The 20,053-nt window shown below is 54.0% G+C and overlaps 2 protein-coding genes across 4 annotated transcripts in view; one reads left to right on the top strand and one right to left on the bottom strand.

The window, feature by feature from the left end:
* The first annotated feature begins 686 nt into the window (after positions 1 to 686).
* Map4k1 (mitogen-activated protein kinase kinase kinase kinase 1) lies at positions 687 to 17,090 on the top strand. 2 transcript variants are annotated; one of them, XM_026412132.2, is made up of 31 exons: positions 687 to 810; positions 965 to 1,022; positions 1,139 to 1,229; positions 1,977 to 2,041; positions 3,817 to 3,872; positions 3,958 to 4,005; positions 4,177 to 4,219; positions 4,302 to 4,374; positions 5,078 to 5,209; positions 5,340 to 5,402; positions 5,508 to 5,589; positions 6,016 to 6,132; positions 6,360 to 6,438; positions 7,011 to 7,072; positions 7,141 to 7,184; positions 7,263 to 7,307; positions 8,029 to 8,071; positions 8,463 to 8,625; positions 8,703 to 8,785; positions 9,602 to 9,686; positions 10,529 to 10,605; positions 10,695 to 10,755; positions 11,523 to 11,631; positions 11,718 to 11,776; positions 12,144 to 12,247; positions 12,999 to 13,173; positions 13,412 to 13,474; positions 13,674 to 13,763; positions 13,846 to 13,916; positions 14,524 to 14,579; positions 16,926 to 17,090. In XM_026412132.2, exons 1-31 carry the CDS (start codon positions 712 to 714, stop codon positions 16,993 to 16,995), a joined length of 2,466 nt encoding a protein of 821 aa, XP_026267917.2. In that variant the 5' UTR covers positions 687 to 711; the 3' UTR covers positions 16,996 to 17,090. The 2 variants fall into 2 exon arrangements, with proteins under 2 accessions (XP_026267917.2, XP_077649090.1); XM_077792964.1 differs by having other exon boundaries at positions 9,623 to 9,686.
* Positions 17,091 to 17,179: 89 nt separating this feature from the next.
* Positions 17,180 to 20,053, bottom strand: part of Ryr1 (ryanodine receptor 1) — a 111,602-nt gene continuing 108,728 nt past the window's right edge. For both annotated transcript variants that reach the window (XM_026412131.2, XM_026412129.2), the window contains 5 exons: positions 18,400 to 18,556; positions 17,938 to 18,002; positions 17,749 to 17,849; positions 17,524 to 17,575; positions 17,180 to 17,400 (listed from right to left, as the gene is read on the bottom strand). In XM_026412131.2, coding sequence (XP_026267916.2) covers positions 17,305 to 17,400; positions 17,524 to 17,575; positions 17,749 to 17,849; positions 17,938 to 18,002; positions 18,400 to 18,556 — 471 coding nt within the window. In that variant the 3' untranslated portion in view covers positions 17,180 to 17,304. The remainder of the gene's footprint in view (positions 17,401 to 17,523; positions 17,576 to 17,748; positions 17,850 to 17,937; positions 18,003 to 18,399; positions 18,557 to 20,053) is intronic.

Consider the following 20,053-nt stretch of genomic DNA (forward strand, 5'->3'; position numbering starts at 1 on the left):
ATTGTGCTCTGCCGGGAAATTCGGGATCGAGCCCAGTCTCCGTTAGGCTCCAGACTGGGGACAGAGGCGACCGCCCCATGTGTGCCGTTATGAATTGTTTGTGTACTGATTCTGTGCACTGCAGGCGTGAATGCACAGACATGTACCATGAATGAGTGAGTGTATGTGCTGTGAGGACATACACATGTGTACACACGGGTATTCAGGCATGTGCACTGCCCCTGCACCGCCAAGGGCATGCAGGAGCTGAAACTTTTAAATGCACGTACTTTAAAGGTGAACAGAATGTGAGCTACATAGCGTTCCTATGCAGACCTGCAACCTCTTCGTTGTGGTCAAACTTTCAAGCACCCAGCAGAGTTCCACTATGGTTTGTAGCCCCACCCAGAACGGGAGCAGGGGGTGCACCCTCTACCCTCAGTAGAATCAAGACTGTTTGCATCTCATTTACATCCAGCCCTGGGCCATAGAGGTGAAAAGGAGGGTCCCATGGGTCCCCAGGATCTGAGGTCCCAGGGGACAGGGGGGTGGAGCCCGTTGCACAGTTCTGCAGCTAGGGCAGGAAGCGAGAGTGGGGAGGGGGAAGGCCACAGCCCTCAGAGGCAAGGCGGGAGCAGGGCTTGTGGGGAGGGAGGGAGGTGCCAGCGCTCCTAGCTCCAGCCCTGAGGCCCTGCTGGCCCCTGGGCGCAGGCCTAGCTCAGGCCTCCAGGGATGGAGCTCGTGGACCCCGACATCTTTAACAGGGATCCCCGGGACCATTATGACCTGCTGCAACGGCTGGGTGGCGGCACCTATGGGGAAGTCTTCAAGGTGAGGAAGCCCCTTGGTCTCCGTCACCCTCAAACCAGTGATCTTTAAGTTGAAAATCAATAAGGGATAGGGTGCAAGAGGGTCCCAGTCCTTGGAGGGATACTGAGAAGGACTCAGCGATGGAGGCGCTGAGAGCCAACTTCCCCTTTTCCAGGCTCGAGACAAGGTGTCCGGAGACCTGGTAGCACTGAAGATGGTGAAGATGGAGCCTGGTGAGAGGGGACCCAGAAACTCCTTCCCCAACCCACCCCCACCGGCTGGGGGGTCCCCGTTCCCTTCCAGTGACTCCCTGCCTGAAGCCACCTTTTTCTTCTGCCTCTCCTTGCAGATGATGATGTGTCCACCCTTCAGAAGGAAATCCTCATGTTGAAAACTTGCCGGCATGCCAACATCGTGGCCTACCATGGCAGTTACCTCTGGTGATCAACCTCAGGGACCCAGCCCAGCCCCTAACTCAGAGTCCTCACTTCTGATTAGACACCCCCTAACCTCATCCCCTGTCCTGACTTCCGCTTTTGACCCAGATACCCTAACCTGACTCCAACCTTGGACTCCCACTTTTAATTGGAGCACTCCCTAGGTTGATCCCCAGACCAAAGTCTCTGACCAGGTCTCTCCTAACTTAATTCCCAATCCAGAACTCCCATTTCTGACCCAGGGTCCCATTTCTGATCCCTTTGTATTAACCACATCTGAAATCAACTCCCTTCAAATAAATCTCTCATTATTCTGCCCTTTGGGTTCCCCAGTTTTATTCTTCTCCTTTAATAAGAACCCCTAAATTCTCTGACCTCCAAAATAATGTCTCTGCTGCCCCAATAATGACCTCAGTTCCCCAGATCTGACACCCTGGGCCTGTCTGTCCCATCCAAGCCTCCACAACCTGCATCTCAGCTCTGTCTTCTCAGAAAGCCTAGGACAGCAGAAGGGTGCCCTGGATTTGAAGCCCAAAGACTTAGGTCCAAATGGAATTGTCCAGAAAACAGATTTCCTGTCTGACCCCTGATTTCCTTCTCTGTAAAATGGGATTGAAACAGTCTTACTCTGGTGGACAAGGGGAGACAGATGACACCTGTACATTCAAGTTCTAATTGAGCTAGAACAAGACGGTGTACCAGGGGCTGTCTCCTATAAATAATAATATAGTTACTCTTGAACTTTCATAGGTTGCAGAAGCTCTGGATCTGCATGGAATTCTGTGGGGCTGGCTCTCTCCAGGACATCTACCAAGGTTAGAGGAGGGACAAGGAATCTAGGCCCCCTTGACCCTTCAAATCCAGCTTTCCTGTTCAGTGTCTCAGTGTTTGTGTTCCTGGGAACTGTCTTCCTGTTCCACGTTTCATGCAACAAGCCCCTCCCTGTCCTGGGCCTGGCCTGGAGGATGCTGAGGAACCTGTAGTGACTGAGCAGGTGGGGACCCTGCTGTCCAGGCTCAGTCTTTCTGTATGCAGTGACGACACCCCCCCCCGCCCCCGTCCTCCTTCCCTCGATGTCTCATCAAATGAGTGAATGGATTTCTGGTTCTCTTCCTCAGCCTGCCTTTTAGTCTCAGAAAATTTGAGAATGGGGTGGGTGAGCTTCTGATGGTCATTACCTTTCTCTCTTTTTTCTTTCTTCTCCTACTTTTTTTTTTTTTTTTTTTTGGTGGTGGTGCACAGGGAACCCAGGGCCTGATGCATGCTGGGCAAGTGCTCTCCCACTGAGCTACTCCTCTCTGTATTTCTGAGTTTGCTTCTGTCCTCCATGATCCCCTAATTCCCTCTAGCTCAAGACCTCAAAGGTCAGAAAACGAAGGACCTAATTAAGAAGCTCTCAGGGGGCTGGAGGGTAGCTCAGGGGTAGAGGCTTGCCTGGTGGATGGAGGCCGGGGGTTCCATCCCCAGCACAGCAAAAGAAAAAACCCTCCAAAGAGGGGGAAACTGAGGCCCACAGAGAGGAAGTGACTCACACAACAGGTCTCTCAGGCCTGGTTTCTGTGCCTCCCCTATCTCTTGTCTCTATTGTCCCCTTTACCCCTCCAATGTCTCTCTCTTTCAAAATGTCTGTCATACCGCGTTTGGTCTCTGCCTGGCTCTTTCTGTGTCTCAGTTTGGCTCTGTCCCTGTTTCTGTCTGTCTCTGTCGCTCTCTGCCATTCCTCATTTTGCAGGCAGTCACGTCACTCTCCTGTTGGGAGGCCTCCCAGGGCTCCCGTGTCCCTCTGAAGCCCCAACTCCTCGTGGCCTTTGCCCTGGCCCTGGTCCACCCAAGCCGACCGGCCTTTCTCCGATGGCTTTTCTCCTCCCTGCTCTGTCCCCCCACTTGGCCATTTTTCAGCCCCAGAAACAGTCCTAACCACCCCGCATCCCTGCCCTTGCTATTCCTCTTCTCCTTCTGAGGAGGTCCCTCATGTCCCCCGCTGTCACTTTCGTAGCTTTATGACATCGTGGTGTAAAATGTCATAGTCTTTCCTACACATATTTCCTGTTATCTTTATCGCTCTGTTTTCCTGTTTATTGTTTGTGGGTGCATACATGGGTGCATACCCATGTGCACATATATAAAATTTTCCCCCACTGGTGCTGGGGATTGACCAGGGCCTGGCACATGCTTGGCAAGTGCTCTACCACCAAACCACAGGCCCAGCCCCATGTGCTGTGTGTTTTACTTGCTTATCATCTGTCTCCCCCACTGGAACGTTCTCTCCACGAGGGCAGGCATGTGTCTCTTGGTCACGGCTGTGTCCTTAGATGCACACAGTAGACGTAAATAACATCCAGTGACTGTCTCCCTCTGGCCTGTGTCCGTGCATCACAATCTCTCTCCCAGCCTTGTGACCTCCCGGCCTCCCCTCGGCCTCCCCTCAGCCTCCCTCTCTGACTTCCCACCTGTCCCATCCTCCTGTGCCCCCTCCCTCTTGGGCACTCTCTCAGCTGGTGTGGGTAGGTGGAGCCAGGGAACCCCCAACTCCACCCCCACTTCCTGGCTCCCTGTCCAACACCTGGCCTGGCCGGGGTGACCTTTGCAGTGACTGGCTCCCTCTCAGAGCTCCAGATCAGCTATGTCTGCAGGGAAGTGCTCCAGGTGAGGAGAGGCCTGGGGGGCCCTGGGGGCGGGGCTTGCTTCAGCCCGCAGCCCTTCCCAGCCCCCTTGTCTGCCTCCTCCCCAGGGGCTGGCCTACCTGCACTCACAGAAGAAGATACACCGGGACATCAAGGTGGTCTGGGGGTGAAGGTGACACTAGGGGTGGAGCCCGGGAGGCGGGAGTGGCTCTTGGGGGGCTCAGGGATAGGGCAGCTTGCCCTGTGGAGTGCAGGACCAGGCGATGGGGCAGCAGTGGCTGGAGAGGGGGTCTCTGACAGCATTGCATCCTTCCTCTTGTGCCCAGGGAGCCAATATCCTCATCAACGATGCTGGGGAGGTCCGACTGGGTGAGTGTGGCTGTCGGGTGTGACAGGGAGCTAACTGGCACCCAGGGGTATTGACATGCTGTATCTCTCCCTCTGTCTCCAGCTGACTTTGGGATCTCGGCCCAGATTGGGGCGACGCTGGCTAGACGCCTGTCTTTCATTGGGACACCTTACTGGTGAGGGTCCCCCCCCAGGCTTGGGGGGTGTTCCTGCCCTGGCTCCTGAGACTCTCCTTCCAGCCTCATTCCCAGCCCGACTACCCCCTGGGAGCCTCTTGGCTCTCCGCGTCTGTCTGTCCCTTTTCTGCCTTTTTCACCCTGATTTTTTTTTAATATTTTTAAAATTTTTAAAAATATTTATTTTCTAGTTTTTGGTGGACACACACATTGTTTTATTTGTCTGTGGTGCTGAGGATCGAACCCAGCGCCCCCTGCAGCCAGGCGAGCGCGCTACCGCTAGAGCCACATCCCCAGCCCCATGTTGGTTTTTATCCTGATCTTTTGATCTTTTTCTCCAGGTCTATTTCTGAATTTCCTCAGCCTGTGGCTATCTCTGTGTTTCTGTCCCCCACCCCATAGAATTATTTATTCATTTTGGGGGGGTGCTGGGGATGGAACCCGAGGCCTCACACATGCGAGGCAAGTGCTCCGCCCTTGAGCTGCACCCCAGCTCTGTTCCTGTGCCTCTCACTCTTGTCCCTCTGTTGGTCTCTGCCTTCCCCTCTCTCTCTCTGCCTTTACCTCTCGGTGTCCATCTTTGTTTCTGTGGCCCTTTCCATCTGGCTGTGTGTCCACCTCCCCTCACCCATACTTTGCCTTTCCCCTCCTGTTCTGCTCCATCCTGTGCCATCTCTGGCTCTCTGAGACTCTCTGCCCCCAGGATGGCTCCAGAAGTAGCTGCTGTGGCCCTGAAGGGAGGGTACAACGAGCTGTGTGACATCTGGTCCTTGGGGATCACGGCCATTGAACTGGCTGAGCTGCAGCCACCACTTTTTGATGTTCATCCTCTCAGGTAGGCAGGTCCCCCTAGTCCCCCTGAAGGAGTCGCCCAAGGGTCCCCCAGCACCGAATGCCTTTTCTTCAGCCATCAGGTCTGGCTCCCTTGGGGGTCTGAACCCCATGTGCTTCCTCTGCTATTCTAGAGTTCTCTTCCTCATGACCAAGAGTGGCTACCAGCCTCCCCGGCTAAAGGAAAAGAGCAAATGGTAAAGGAGGGTCATGTTGAGGGACAGGGTGGGCCGGGCCAGGGCTGGAAGGTCTGATGGGAGAGGCCTCTAGTCTCATCCCGGAACCTGGCTTCTTCCTCCAAGGTCAGCTGCCTTCCACAACTTTGTCAAAGTCACACTCACCAAGAGCCCCAAGAAGCGACCTGGAGCCACCAAGATGCTCAGTGTAAATCCCTTTCCCTGAGAAGCACCCCACCCGCTCCCCGGTTCTCCCAGCCCAGGATTCCTGCATTCATAATTTAGTGCCACAGACCCCCGTGGCCCGTCAAAATTTCCCAGAACCACTCCAGACCCTCCAAATCATATCCCCCAGACTTTTCTGAGACCCCTAATTATTAGAACTCATGAATGCCCAAGGACCCTAGGACCCTAGGACCCATTCCTGAGAGTCCTCTGGAATTCCAAGGAAAGGCTGATCTTTCTAAGGCCCCCCTGGAATTCTCCAGGCCTCCCTGGAGGGCCCTGTATTCTTCTAATCCCTTAAAGCTTCTCAGAGTTCTGCACATTTCCTGCCTTCTCCCCCAGCAGGCCCCTGTCCCCACCCTTCCCGCCACCCCAGCCCTGGTCTCCTGACTCCCTCTTCCTTCCCCAGCACCAGCTGGTGTCCCAGCCCGGGCTGAGTAGGGGCCTGATCCTAGATCTTCTGGACAAAATGAGGAATCCCGGAAAGGGGCTCCCCATTGCTGAGACTGAAGATGAGGATCCCGAGGTGAGGGTCCCGGCTGCCACGAGGGCAGGACCCTCCTGGCCTTCACCCAGGCCCATCCCCTGCTGCACCTCCCTTAGGATGGATGGGAAGAGGGCAGGAGGCAGGGAGCTCTGCACAGGGATGGGTGCAGAGGGTCGTGGGAGAGAGGAAGGCTCGCGGCTGGACCCAAGCTGCCGGTGGGGGCTGCTTGGGGGCCATGAGCCCTGACTTGGCACCCTTCCACCCAGCCACCCCCTGCCATCCCTCGGCGTATCAGGTCCACCCACCAGTCCAGCTCTCTGGGGATCCCAGACGCAGATTGCTATCGTGAGTAGAAAATCCTACAGTTTGGGGACACCTGATAGATCCTATAATAGATCCAAGAGACCCCCTTTGCCTACCATCAGGCCACCAGAGACCCTTATCACCATCTGATCTCACAAGAGACCCAAAGAACCTCATCAGAGACCCCAAAGAACCTTATCACCACTTGACCCACATAACAACCATAGAGACCCCCACCCCTCCGAACTGCAAACAGACCTCAGGAGGCCTCCCATCCACCAAGGAGACCTCAGGAATCTCTCAGAATCCTTGATACCCAAATGGATTCTTTTTTTTTTTTTTTTTTGTACAGGGGATTGAACTCAGGGGCGCTTAACCACTGAACCACATCCCCAGCCCCCAAATGGATTTTGAAAACACTCTATAATTACTTTGAGCTCTTCTATCTCTCTGATCCCAAACACTGACCCCCAAAGTGAGACCTCTGTAAGCCAAGACCCTTCCTCTAAGGGACAGTACCAACCCCTGAGATCCTGACTCTAACCTCCCCCCTCTTCCTCTTCCCTCTTGCTGCCTGCTCCTGGCTCACCGTTATCTTCCTCACCGGCACCCAGGGAGGCACATGGAGTTCAGGAAGCTCCGAGGAGTGGAGCCCAGACCCCCAGCTGACAGCACTGTGAGACGCCCTCCCCCTCCCCGAGGGCCCCCTCCCCTGGGCGTGGCTTACCCTTCCCTGTCCCACAGGCTCCCCTGCAGCCACCCGCAGACTTCAGGAGCAGCAGTCCCAGGTCAGGCCCCTGGGGTGGGAGGGGAGGGCACTGGGTGTACCTGGGAGCTGCCTGAAGCTCAAGCCTGTCACTCTTCAGGAGCCACCTGTCAGAGTCTGATGATGATTACGACGATGTGGACATGTGAGAAGCCCAGCCCCAGGCCCTCTCTCAGCCCCAGCTGCCGCACATGCCCAGTTGACCCTACCTTCCTTACCCCTGGCCCTTGAGCCCCGACCTGACCCCCAGCGCAGCCCCTACCTGCCCTCACCCTAGGCTTTGCCCCAGTTCCCTCCAGGATGTCACCTGCCCCAGTCACACATCTCTCCCCACCTATTCGCTCAGCCTGGTCCTTCAGCCAATCCCAGGTGTAGCTCCCAGATGGGTGGGTCCAGCCCCCGGAGAACCCCCGAAATCAACTCAGCTCTAGCCCCAGCCTCAGACCTGATCCTTTGGTGTCTCTCACCCAACCTCTAACTAAAACTCAGTTCCTGAAAAATCTCCCCTGAGCCCCAGACCCGGAGCTGCACCCTAGCGTCACTCCACCTTCCCCAAGTCCCGGCCTAGGGCAGCCCAAGGCCCACTCCACAGGCCCTCCACACATCTCGTGTGCAGTGGGGGCAGTCGCAGAGTGAGACCTGCATCCCGCCAGGGCAAGCTGTCTTCACTGGGCTTCAGGAGTCAGAGGCTCCATGTGTGGCCAGTGCTTCCCGTCCCAGGGTTGCTGTCACTGTTGTCGCTGAGGCTCTTGGTCCCGTAGTCCTCAGCTCCAAGGAGACCCAGTGGCCCCCTTCCCTCCTGGCCTCCAGCCCCAGGTCTTAGCCTTCTCCCGCACCCCGCCCACTTCCCCCCCACTGTGTTACAGCCCCCCCTCTTCAGAGGACACTCCCCCGCCACTGCCCCCCAAGGTAAGGCCCTGCAGGCTGGTAGCCAGGTCCTCAGATGCAGGGACGCTGGGCTGTCCGGGGCTGTGAGTCTGGGAGTCCTGGACAGTGGATCCATTCAGACCTAGGTGTCCCTCAACCTAGGGATGGGGTATTTAGCTTGGCTTCGTGGACACTGGTCAGTAGCTGATCCTAGGAGTGCCCTGCCACCCCCGGCATTAACCTTTGGTTTCTGGAGTGTGTTGCTGTCTGGGGATGGGGTGTCCAGGGGAAACCGGGGGCAGATGCAGAACACGGCGGGGAGGGTTAGAGCCATGGCTGGTGCAGTCTGGGGGAGGTAGAGTTGGGTGGAGAGGGGTCCTCTCTCTGAGATCATCTAATGTATGTCCTCCGTGTTCTTCTCCTGTCTCCAAAGCCCAAGTTCCGTTCTCCATCAGATGAAGGTCCTGGGGGAATGGGGGATGAGGGGCAGCTGAGCCCAGGGGTGCTGGTCCGGTGTGCCAGTGGACCCCCCCCACGCACCCCCCATCTTGGTCCTCCCCCAGCCACCCGCAGCCCCCACCTCACTGCCCATTCAGGTAACAGGGTGGACCGGGAATGGAGGGTGAGCAGGGACGGGGGTCCTGGGGGCTAATTTCCTCCCACCCCCTCTCAGAGCCCTCACTCTGGAACCCAGCTTCCCGGGAGCCTGACCAGCCCCCACTGCTGCCCCCTAAAAAGGAAAAGATGAAGAGAAAGGTGAGGCCAGCTGTGTGCCTTGGCAGGGGGCCGGGACGCCCAGGCTGTATGGGAGGGCGTTGGGAGGACTGATAGTCATAACGAGGGACATTTGTTGTTGAACACTTCACTTCTTCTGTGCCAAATGCTGAGACCTTGTCTTTCAGTAGTATAACCCTTCAGAGACAGGCAGCCATCACAGGTCAGTGCAGTCCCAGCCATTCAGAGGCTGGGGCAGGAGGAGCATGAGTTTGTGAGGTTGAGGCCAGCCCTGGCAACCGCGTAGGGAGACTCCAACTTACACACACATAGGAAATAGATATCCCAGGGGTAGAGATCCTTGCCGGTTCACGGATGGGGAAACTGAGGCACAGGGCAGGAAGGTAGCTTGCCCAGGTGGTTTATATAGCAGTGCCCCTTATCCATGGGGGTTATGTTCTAAGACCCTCACAGGATGCCAGAAACTATAGTATCAAACCCCACATATGTATTTTTCTTATATACACATAATTATGATGTTTGTTTGATGAATTAAGACACAGTAAGAGATTAACAACTATAATAATCGACTAGGATAACTTGAACATTACACTGAAGTGAAAGTTGTATGAAACTTGTGATTTCTTCTTTATCCCTGGAATTTTCCATGTCATGTTTCTGGACCGTGGTTGGCCATGGGTATCTGAGACCATGGAAAGAAGACCGGGAATGGGGGTGAGGAGGCAGAGGTGGGGTTTGATCCCTGGCACTCTGGCGACAGAGTCTTAACCACTGCATCTTCCTGTTCCCCGCTCGCTTTGGCTGGATCTGCCGCCGGCCCCTCCACGGCCTGCCCAGGGATGTGCCCTTCTCGTAAAGCTGTTCAATGGCTGTCCCCTCCGGATCCACAGCACAGCAGCCTGGACACACCCCTCCACCAAGGGTGGGCCTTTCCTAGAGTCTGGCAGGGCCTGGGTGGGGTGGAGAAGCCAAGGGGTGAGGGGGCCTGCAGAGGAGCTTTAATGGCAGCTCAAGGGCAGGGACAGGGGAGGGTCTTGGTGGGGTGGGAGTGGCAGGGCGGAATTACAGTGGAGACCACGACTGCATTTGGCTTTGAGGATCCAAGAGGGGAAGAAGAAAGAGGAGTTGGAGAGTTAAAACTGGAAAAATTAGAGTTTGGGGATCAGGGTACCCAAATCTCACAGAAAGGATAGAGTTTGGGGGACAAGATGGATGTACAGAAGGTCAGCTAGAGGTTCATGATAGACTGTGGTCAGCATTTCGTGGTTAGGAGCTTTAGAGATCAGAAAGCTACAGAGAAGAAGAGTTTGGGATCAAAGATGTAGAGATAAAGGGTCAAAGTTAAAGGAACAGCGTCAGAGTTCAGGGGTGATGCTGGACAGATAAAGTTCAGTTGAGTTGTCAGAGTTTGGAGATCAGTGTGAAGACAGACTAGCAGCTGGAGGTCAGAACTGGGGCAGGCTATCTGGGGAGGCAGGTCTAAGGTTGGGGGAGGAACTAAGGAGACAGGGCCAGTTCTGTATGTCAGAGAAGAACCACCTGAAAGTGGCAAGTCACTTTCACTTTCTCAGGGGACCCTGAGACTGGCTTAAGGGACTGGGCAGGGTTTGAGCTCAGATTGGGGGAAACAAAGTCTGGGATGAGAGAGAGAATAAAGGGCTAGAGCTGCAGCCTCAGGGCCAGTGTTTGGGTTCAGACAGGCGGGGATCTGGGAGGTCCCCAGGATGAGATAGGTCCCAGTGTCCTCCTGTCTGTCCTTTCCAGACCAGCACTTGCTCCTCGGGGCTGAAGAAGGCATTTTCATCTTGAACAGGAATGATCAGGAGGCTACGCTGGAGATGGTGAGGGACGGGACGGCCCCAAGGGTTGGACAGGGCTGGGGGTGGGGGGCGCTAGGGTGTTACAGGAGCCATCTCCCCATCCTCTGCAGCTCTTTCCTAGCCGGACCACCTGGTTATACTCCATCAACAATGTCCTCATGTCCCTCTCAGGTCTGTCTGTGGGTTGTGGGGAGAGGCGGGTTCAGAAATTAAGGGCCAAGGTCAGGGGGTTGGGAGGTAGATGAGCAGAGTTTAACAAAATTTAGGCTGCCCTTGAACTGAGCCATGGCTTCAAATCCCACCCAGTTTTCCACCTTGGACATAAGGCAAGAGCCTTAGTTTCCTCGTGTGTAAAACAGAGCTGACGCTAGGCCTCAAGTCAGTCTTGAGGTAATTTCTACAATAAATTAGTGTTTAAATAGCTTCAATATTCAAATGGCCATCAGAAGTTATTCTGACTTTATTAAAATAAAACGAGCAAGTTATAGATTTTTAAAAATCTGTGTCATTGTTTTGTAAATATTTTGTGCAAAAGAATTGCTAGTTTTGAGAGAAACACCAAGTCAAATAGGATTCATGAGCCACTTAATGTCACATCTGTTATAACAGACTTTAGAATTTCTAGATTTTTTTTTGTTAAACTTTAATATGTGTAACTCCATCTTACTGGTTAAATGTTCACAGTTTAATTTCTTATGTGGCCACAAGTACTATGAGGGTAGGGAACATATTCAGTACTTTTTACCGGAGCCAAGTACAGCACCTGGCCAACTCTAGGCCTTTAAAATGTATGGAATGAGAAAGGAATGAATGAAAAGCGCTCTCGATTTGCAGTTGTGGGAGTTTCAGACAAAGGTCTGGGGCCCTGTGAAGCGATGGGGGGGAAGAGGTGGTAGCGGGGTCCTATAACTGCTTCCCCCCACATACACACACTGCAGGAAAGACCCCCCACCTGTATTCTCATAGCATCCTGGGCCTTTTGGAACGGAAAGAGACCAGAGCAGGAAGCCCCATCGCTCACATTAGCCCCCACCGGCTATTGGGAAGGTAACAGCCCCCAAACGACACCCCAGGCCCTGTGATCTCCCCTCCCCCTGTTGTTCCCACCTGTTCACACCTACCTCTTCTTCCAGGAGAAACATGGTCTCCACCAAGATCCAGGACACCAAGGGCTGCCGGGCGTGCTGTGTGGGTGAGCCGGAACCCAAGGGGCGTGCCGGGGAGGCGGGGCGTGCCGGGGAGGCGGGGCGTGCCGGGGAGGCGGGGCGTGCCGGGGAGGCGGGGCGTGCCGGGGAGGCGGGGCGTGCCGGGGAGGCGGGGCGTGCCGGGGAGGCGGGGCGTGCCGGGGAGGCGGGGCGTGCCGGGGAGGCGGGGCGTGCCGGGGAGGCGGGGCGTGCCGGGGAGGCGGGGCGTGCCGGGGAGGCGGGGCGTGCCGGGGAGGCGGGGCGCTTGGGCTATATCCTCTCTGGAAGATTGCAGAGTTTGTGCTTTGGGCCTCGCGGTAGGAGAGCAGGGAGGAGAGGGAATTGACCCTGACCCATCCTTGCCCACCCCCACAGCCGAGGGTGCGAGCTCCGGGGGCCCATTCCTGTGCGGGGCGCTGGAGACCTCCGTGGTCCTGCTCCAGTGGTACCAGCCCATGAACAAGTTCCTGCTGGTCCGGGTAAGGGACTTGGGACTCCGGGTACTGTGGACTCTGGACAGGCAGTGACTAGGGCCTTCCACCCTAGGAGCTTAGGTGGAGAGCTCCCTGAAGCCCCGCCTCCATAGAGGCCCCGCCCACCCCTCGCACTTCACAGGGCTTCTTGATTCTTAAGCTCCGCCCTTCATACCTGGCCCCAAGGATTTCTCAGACTCTGTGCCCAGCCCCAGATTTCTAAGGAGAAGCCATTCAGGACCTGTTGCTTTCTTTGACTATCTAAGAAGATAGGATTTTACTGTCCTTGAGGCCCTGTACCTTGGGGGTCCCTGCCTATCTCCAGGTTTCAATCAAAGCCACACACACTCTGAAGCCACACCCCTCGTTTTCTGAGGAGGCCCCAAACCCTCTGAGGCCTCTGACACCTTGAAATTTCCAGATAGCATCTCTCAAGACTGTGGGCCCAGGATATACTTCAGAAGTCCTAGGCCTGCGCAGGCGCTGTGGTGCACGCCTGTAATCCAGCGACTCCGGAGGCTGGGAAAGGAGGATAGCAAATTCGAGGCTAGTTTGAGTAAATTGGCCAGACTTAGTGAGACAGGCTCAAAATTAAAACAAAATAGGAAGGGCAGAGGCTGTGGCTCAATGGTTGAGCGCCCCTGAGTTCAGTCCCCAGTGCGACAAAAAAAAAAAAAAAAAAAAAAGTCCGTAGCCTTATAGCAAGGCAAGCCACTCCCTGGTCCCACTGATCCCGCCCCTGCCCTGCGGCCAGCAGCAGGTGCTGTTTCCACTGCCCACGCCTCTGCCAGTGTTCGCGCTGCTGACCTCGCCAGGCTCCGACCTGCCGGCCGTGTGCATCGGCGTGAGCCCGGGCCGGCTGGCGAAGTCAGTGCTCTTCCACACCGTACGCTTCGGTGCACTGTCCTGCTGGCTGGGCGAGATGAGCACCGGTGAGTGGGCGGGGCTGCGTGGGCGTGGGCGGGGCTTATCTTGAGGCAGTACTGACCCAGGAGTGGGACAGCGGGTTTTATTTAAATGGTGAGATTTTCCGGATGGGGCTTGGGTGGTGGGCGGGGCCTGGCCTAATTGCAGGGGACCTGAGCGCTGCCTAGTGAGACCCTGGTCTATGGGGACCCTGTGGGAGAACAGAGAACCTGGTGGAGTTTTTTCTTGACTCCTGTCCTCTAGAGCACAAGGGAGCAGTGCAGGTGACCCAAGTAAAGGAAGACATGGTGATGGTGTTGATGGATGGTAAGAGCCCCTGCCCGGCCCTCGCCGTTTCCCTGTCCAGGACCGCGGCTCTCAGAAACCCTGAGCCCCTCCGGGCCGCGCCCCACGGCTCCCCACCCCCACTTCCTTCTTGGCTTTTCACACTGAATTTATTGCCTGCTCGTCAGGGATGTCCTGCGCCCTGCCCTCCGTTCTTAACACCCTCGTTCTACTTGGCCAGGCTCCCTGAAGCTGGTGACACCAGAGGGGGCCCCAGTCCCGGGACTTCGCACATCTGAGATCCCCATGACGGAACCGGTGGAGGCCGTGGGTATGTGCAGAGGTGGGGACTCCTGGGGGCGGGGATGAGGCTTGAGTGAGCCCCAGGGGTAACGGCTGCTGCTTCTCTCCAGCAATGGTCGGGGGCAGGCTGCAGGCCTTCTGGAAGCACGGAGTCCAGGTGTGGGCTCCAGGTTCCGACCAGGTAAGCTCCTCCCCTCCACGCCAATCGGCCTGCCTCGGTCACGGTCATCAATGACATTTAAACATGGGCTTGGCGTCTTGGATGGAACCTTCCTCCAGTTTCAGTGCAGACGGAGCCCCTTCTCTGCCCCACGGTCTCCCCAAGCCCAGTCTTACCATGCGATGCTGTGCAAGGGAGTTTCCTTCTCTCTGAGCCTCTAAGCCTTGACTGTAAGGTGGGGGCCAAGAGCCTGGACCAGAAGCCTGCACTGGAACCAGCTGAGTGACCTTAGACACATGACTTCACTGTCCTGTGCCCCACTGTCCTCCTTTGGAAAATGGAGGGGAAGTGGGGCTTATCTCATAGAACACGGTATCAGACTCTACCCTTGCATTTTAATATTTTGTTTAATCTTTACAATAACCAATCAGATAGGTACTAAGATTTTACAGGTTAGTAATCTGAGGCACAGAAAAGTTAAGTAACTTGCCGCGGTCACACGGCTGGTACATGGTGTTGGATCAGATGTCAGACACACAGAAACCTCTCCTTGTTCTCCTTAAGAAAGACGTGTTGGTGGGGAGTGGGGAGGGGTCTTCTGTCACTGACACACTCATTTTCTCCCCAGCTGCTGCAGGAGCTGAGAGACCCAACCCTCACCTTCCGTCTGCTTGGCTCCCCCAGGTACAGTGCTGGGGAGGGGGACAGAAGGTCCAGAGAGGGAGCTTCTGACGTGGAGAGCGCTTCCTGAGGTGTCATAGCCACCCACACCTTTTTTGGGGGGACACATGGGGGATTGAACTCAGGAGCGCTTGACTACTAGCCACATCCCAGCCCCATTTTGTATTTTACTTAGAGACAGGGTCTCACTGAGTTGCTTAGTGCCTTGATTTTTGCGGAGGCTGGCCTTGAACTTGCAATCCTCCTGCCTCAGCCTCCTGAGCCTCGGGATTACAAGCCACCCGTAGCTTTGACCTGGACAGTCGTGTCTTCCTGTTTCCATCCCTTTTCCCACAGTTTACTCCCTGCACAGCAGTCAGGGGGCATTTTCATTTTGTATTTTTATTTTAACTTTTAAGCCATTAAAATAATTATTTTAATTTTTATTTTGACATAAATTTAAATTTGCAAGAAGTTGGAAAAATAATACAAAAAAAAATTCCTGAATCCCTTTCACTCAGATTCCCCAAAGAGTAACTTTAAAAAAAAAAATCATTTTTGTTTTATCCATGTTTTTCCCCTTTGATCCTGAGGACTGAACCCAGGGCCCCTCACATATAAGGCGCACGCTCCACCAGGGAGCACAGCCCCAGTCCCCTTCCTCTCTTTTTATTCTTGTTTATTTAATTAGTTAGTTATGGGGATTAGCCCCAGGGTGCTCTTTATCATTGAACTATATCTACTTTTATTTTTTATTTTGAGACAGGGTCTCACTAAATTGCTTAGGGCCTTGCTAAGTTACTGAGGCCTCAACCTCCAAGTCAGTGGGGTTGCAGGTGCACACCACCACACCTGGTGCCTTTTTATTTATTAATATCAGCATCATCTCATAGATTTCTATTTCACTCTATTCATCCTGTAATCTATTATAATTTTTTATCTTGAGGCTCAAATTGTCTCGCATTTAGCCAATGGGAGGCCCTGTAAGGGGCTCCATTTTTTTTTTAGATAAAGGAATTTTAATTATTAATCCTTTCAATGGTTACATAGTTCAGAATTTACATTAAGATAATGTTTGCAGGGTGCTGAGGCTGGGGCTCAGTGGTAGAGCGTGTGTCTAACACATGTGAGGCGATGGGTTTGAGCCTCAGCACCATGTAAAAATAAATCAAGAAAATAAAAGTATTGTGTCCACCTACAACTAAAAAAATATTAAAAAAAAAAGATAGTGACTGCAAAAGGTTGAATGGATATGGTTATAGAGATATCTGTTTTTAACAGCTCTACTGAGATATAGTTCTCATAGCATGTTCCCTGTGCCCTTTAGACGTGTTGGGGGCACCTTTTAACAATCCAGGTCTGACCATCTCACTGTCTCTCTGCTTCAAATCCTCCCGAGGCCTCAAGGGAAACACTCAGTACTGGCCTCAACCCACAAGTCCAGCCACACCCAGCCTCTCCTCATCAAAGGTTTTGCACATCTGTTCTCTCTGCCCAGAACACTCTTTTTTTGTGTGTGTGGCGGGGGAGATGGAGGTACAAGGGATTGAACCCAAGGACACATAACCACTGAGCACATCCCCAGCCCCCTTTTTAAAAAATTATATTTTAGTTGTAATAGGAGACAATACCTTTATTTATTTTTTTCTGCTGCTGAGGATCAAACCCAGGGCCTCACACGTGCTAGGTGAGCACTCTACTGCTGAGTCCCAAGTCCAGCGCCCCCCAGGCCCTTTTTTTTCTGTTTTTTTTTTTTAAAGAGAGAGGTGAGAGAGAGAGAGAGAGAGAGAGAGAGAGAGAGAGAGAGAGAGAGAGAGAGAATTTTTTAATATTTATTTTTTAGTTTTTGGCAGACACAACATCTTTGTTGGTATGTGGTGCTGAGGATCGAACCCCGGCCGCACGCATGCCAGGCGAGCGCGCTACCGCTGAGCCACATCCCCAGCCCCCCCCCCCCAGCCCTTTTTATATTTTATTTAGAGGCAGGATCTCAGTAAGTTGCAGAGGCTGGCTTTGAACTTTCGATCGTCATGCCTCAGCCTCTGGAGCTGCTGGGATTACAGGCAGGCACTACTGCATCTGGCCCAAAACTCTCTTTCTTGTTCTTTTACCGCATTCCCTTCTGAACAGCCTCAGGCTCCCCTGTACAATCTTTGGGGAAACCTTACCTGTCCTCTTGGGGTGAGTTTCTCTGTCATGCACCCCCTGCTTCTTTGCACCCATGTGCTCATTGATTTCTGTTGCCCTCCCTTAGATGACAGGCTCTACAACCATAGCGACCACGTCAGTGTGGTCATTGTTCCCCCCAGCATTGGGCGCACGTCTCTATTAACTTGGGAATGAACAGATGACCTGCTTCTCCCTTCCCAGGCCTGTGGTGGTGGAGACGAGACCAGCGGACAACCCCACTGCCCCCAGCAACCTCTACATCCAGGAATGACCCTACAGGGTCTTTTAGGAACGGGTCCCTGCGTCCACCTCTCCAAAGTACACACTAGTGGTCATGTCATAGCCTCGTTTTCTAATAAATGTGACTTTAGCCTATGCAGTCATCTTGTTTTTCTGGGGGGAGGCAGAATTTCTGGGTGTCCTCTCCCCCCAAATTTCAACAACCAACAGTGATGCCAGGGGGTATAGCACAGATTTTATTTCTCCATTGCAAGGTCACCTCGCCCTCAACTTCCTTGAGGACAGGGGCTGGGGGCTTTCGGTGAGAGTAAGGCACTTGAGGTAGGGAGGTGGGGGCCGCTCAGCTGAGCTGGTCCTCGTACTGCTTGCGGAAACAGTCGCCGGCCGGGAAGAAATCCCAGCATCTCTCCTGGTACATTTTCCAGACATAGGACTCCTGGGTTGGGGGAGGAGAAGAGTCCTTTGGTCACGCCTTGATATTGACTTAAGCTTTCTACTGTCACCTGTTCATTGGCCTGATAACGTCCCTGCCCCTTGTTGTTCATTAGCGCCCCCTTACCTGACCCGTGTGTTCCGTTTCGTCCTTGTTTATCAGATACATCAGGAAAAACCTGAGGGAGGGAGGACACCGGTCAGAACCGCTCTTACCTTCTGATTGGCTGGCTGCGAACCCCACCCACGTGGACGCCACACCCCCTTCCCTAAGCCGCCCGGACTCAGTAGCCACCCCTGGCGCCCCTGGCCATGCCCCCGCCCTCCCGATTGGCCAGCGGCCTGCGCTCACATGTAATTGGCCAAGTTGTGCTCCTCCAGCGTGTGGGTCTCAAATCCGTGCGGTGTAGTGTCAAAGTAGTCGCTGCCTATTCCGCAGATGAAGCACTTGGTCTGTAGGGGGTGAAAGACAGCAGAGTTGAGGCCCATTTGGCCACCCAGCATCCTATAATCCCTCGGGGTCACCCCACAAATGACCCACCTCCATATCCTCCTTCACTTGCTCTTGCTGGTCTCGGAGCTCACCAAAGGCATCGATAATCAGACCTGGGGAGGCAGAATGCAGGTCAGCCAGACTCAGACCCAGTTCGGACTCCTCCTAGTCCCAGCTACCTGTCTTTGGGCCGGGCCTTCTAGCCCCTATCTCCCCAGCCTCACCCTACTGGCTAAGAAGAATAAAACTAGGTGTTTATTAAGCACTTACTACAAAACACTTAAAAGGTATGGACAGACTTAATTCTCATGCAACCCGATGAAGTTAAGGACCATTATTAATACCCCCATTTGGCAGATAGAGACTGAGGCCACTTGCCCAGAGTTTCATATAGAGAGAAGCAGAGCGAAACAGGAATCCACGGAGACTGGCTCGTGGTTTGCACTCTTAGCCATGGAGCATCTGGGCATTGAGTGTCCACTCCCACCCACCACCTCAGCCAGCACTGACCTTGGATGATGGCCAGCAGGATGATGATGACGAAGAAGAAGAAGGTAATGTCGAAGACCACCCGGTAGAGCTCGTATTCATCGCCTGCTGGGTCCTCAATCTCGTCCCCGATGCCTCCGCCAGCCCGGACACCCACATACATGTGAAACAGGTAGCACTGGGGATGGGGGGCATGTGGTCACTCACTCCACTGTGCAGTGGTCATTCACTGAGTACCAGCCAAGGCCCTGGGCTAGGCAGGGCTGGACACCAGCAGTGACAGTGACAGCCTAGAGCCAGTCCTCTCAGGGCTCATAGATACTGCATCAGTGACAGCCCAGAAACGGTCAGGGCTGTGATAGACAGGAACAGGCCGAGGCCAGGCCGGGGGAGGCAGCCATGTGATCAGGGTGAGCTGGAGAAGGACAGGAAGCCTCGAGAGCTCGCTGAGCTCCTGACCCCTTCTAGGTGATCAGTGAGGCTTCCTGGAAGGGGGACGCGTGTGAGTGGAACCAGAAGGAGGTGTGAGGTGCGTGGCTGGTGGGAAAGAGGTTCCAGGCAAGAAAACCACAGGTGCAACATCACAGTCAGGGAGGAAAGGCTCAATCTTGCAGAAGGAGGGTGCAGCTCAGGGGAAGAGCACGTAGCCCTCCGTGTGCAAGGCCCTGGGTTCCATCCCCAGCACTACCAAAAATAAACAAAATCTTATTCCCATGGGGAACTGAAAGAGATTTGGTGGGCTGAGAAGTGGATTTTATGGGCAACAGCAGGGGACAGGAGCAGGAGAGAGATGATCAATAAAGCAAAGTCTGGTTACATGGGCACCGCAGGCCCAGGCCCCAGCAGTGGTCAGGGAGGGCTTCCTGGAGGAGACAGCATCTGAGGGGTCATGTGAAGGGATGATGAAGGTGAGGGATGATGAAGGTGAGGGGTCATGTGAAGGGATGTGCATGCTGTGCCTGGGATGGGGACCAAGTGCAAAGGGCCTGAGTCAGGAGGAAACATATGGTCTCAGAGAACTGAAAGAGGAACAGGCAGCCAGGAAGTAAAAAGCAAGAGGGATTGTGGTTAGACTTACACAGAGTAGACTCAGGATTTACCCCTCCTTGCCCCCGCCTTTGTAAGCCATAATGAGGCTTAAGTAAGAGCTAAAATCACTGACTGATGGGAACAAAGCTGTGGGTGGGAGGGCCAGTCTTATAGGGCCTCAAATGTCAGGAGGAGCTGGATTTACAGGTCATTTCCCGAGATAATCCCCTGAAATGATTCTTTTAATTGTGTCCCTGCCTCTAGTAGGTTAAAGCCAATTTGGATTATGATCACTGTTATTAGAATAGAAGAAAAAATATAACTACCTGCACGCTGGTACTTTTATTCAGGAGCACTTAACCATGGAGTCACACCCCCATCCCTTTTTATTTTTTATTTTGAGACAGGGTCTCACTAAGTTGCTTAGGGCCTCACTAAGTTGCTGAGACTGGCCTCAAACTTGCAGTCCTCCTGCCTCAGCCTCCCTAGTTGCTGGGATTACAGGCATGTGCCACCACAATCTTGGGCATGCTGGTGTTTTTAATTACAGGTTGATAGTGACTAATATCTACGTAATCTTAATGCATGTCAGGCACTATTCCAAGCTTTTTTTCCCTTGGTGGTGCTGGGGATGGAGCGCAGCGCC

The sequence above is a fragment of the Urocitellus parryii genome, chromosome 15, assembly GCF_045843805.1.
Source record: "Urocitellus parryii isolate mUroPar1 chromosome 15, mUroPar1.hap1, whole genome shotgun sequence".
NCBI classification, from domain to species: domain Eukaryota; kingdom Metazoa; phylum Chordata; class Mammalia; order Rodentia; family Sciuridae; genus Urocitellus; species Urocitellus parryii.

Bases quoted from the DNA above. Each gene is read 5' to 3' on its own strand.
- Map4k1 (XM_026412132.2), top strand. From the start codon at position 712: ATGGAGCTCGTGGACCCCGACATCTTTAACAGGGATCCCCGGGACCAT. The intron at 6,439-7,010 runs GTGAGTAGAAAA...ACCGGCACCCAG, and splicing joins CCCAGACGCAGATTGCTATC to GGAGGCACATGGAGTTCAGG. The intron at 10,606-10,694 runs GTGAGGGACGGG...CATCCTCTGCAG, and splicing joins AGGAGGCTACGCTGGAGATG to CTCTTTCCTAGCCGGACCAC.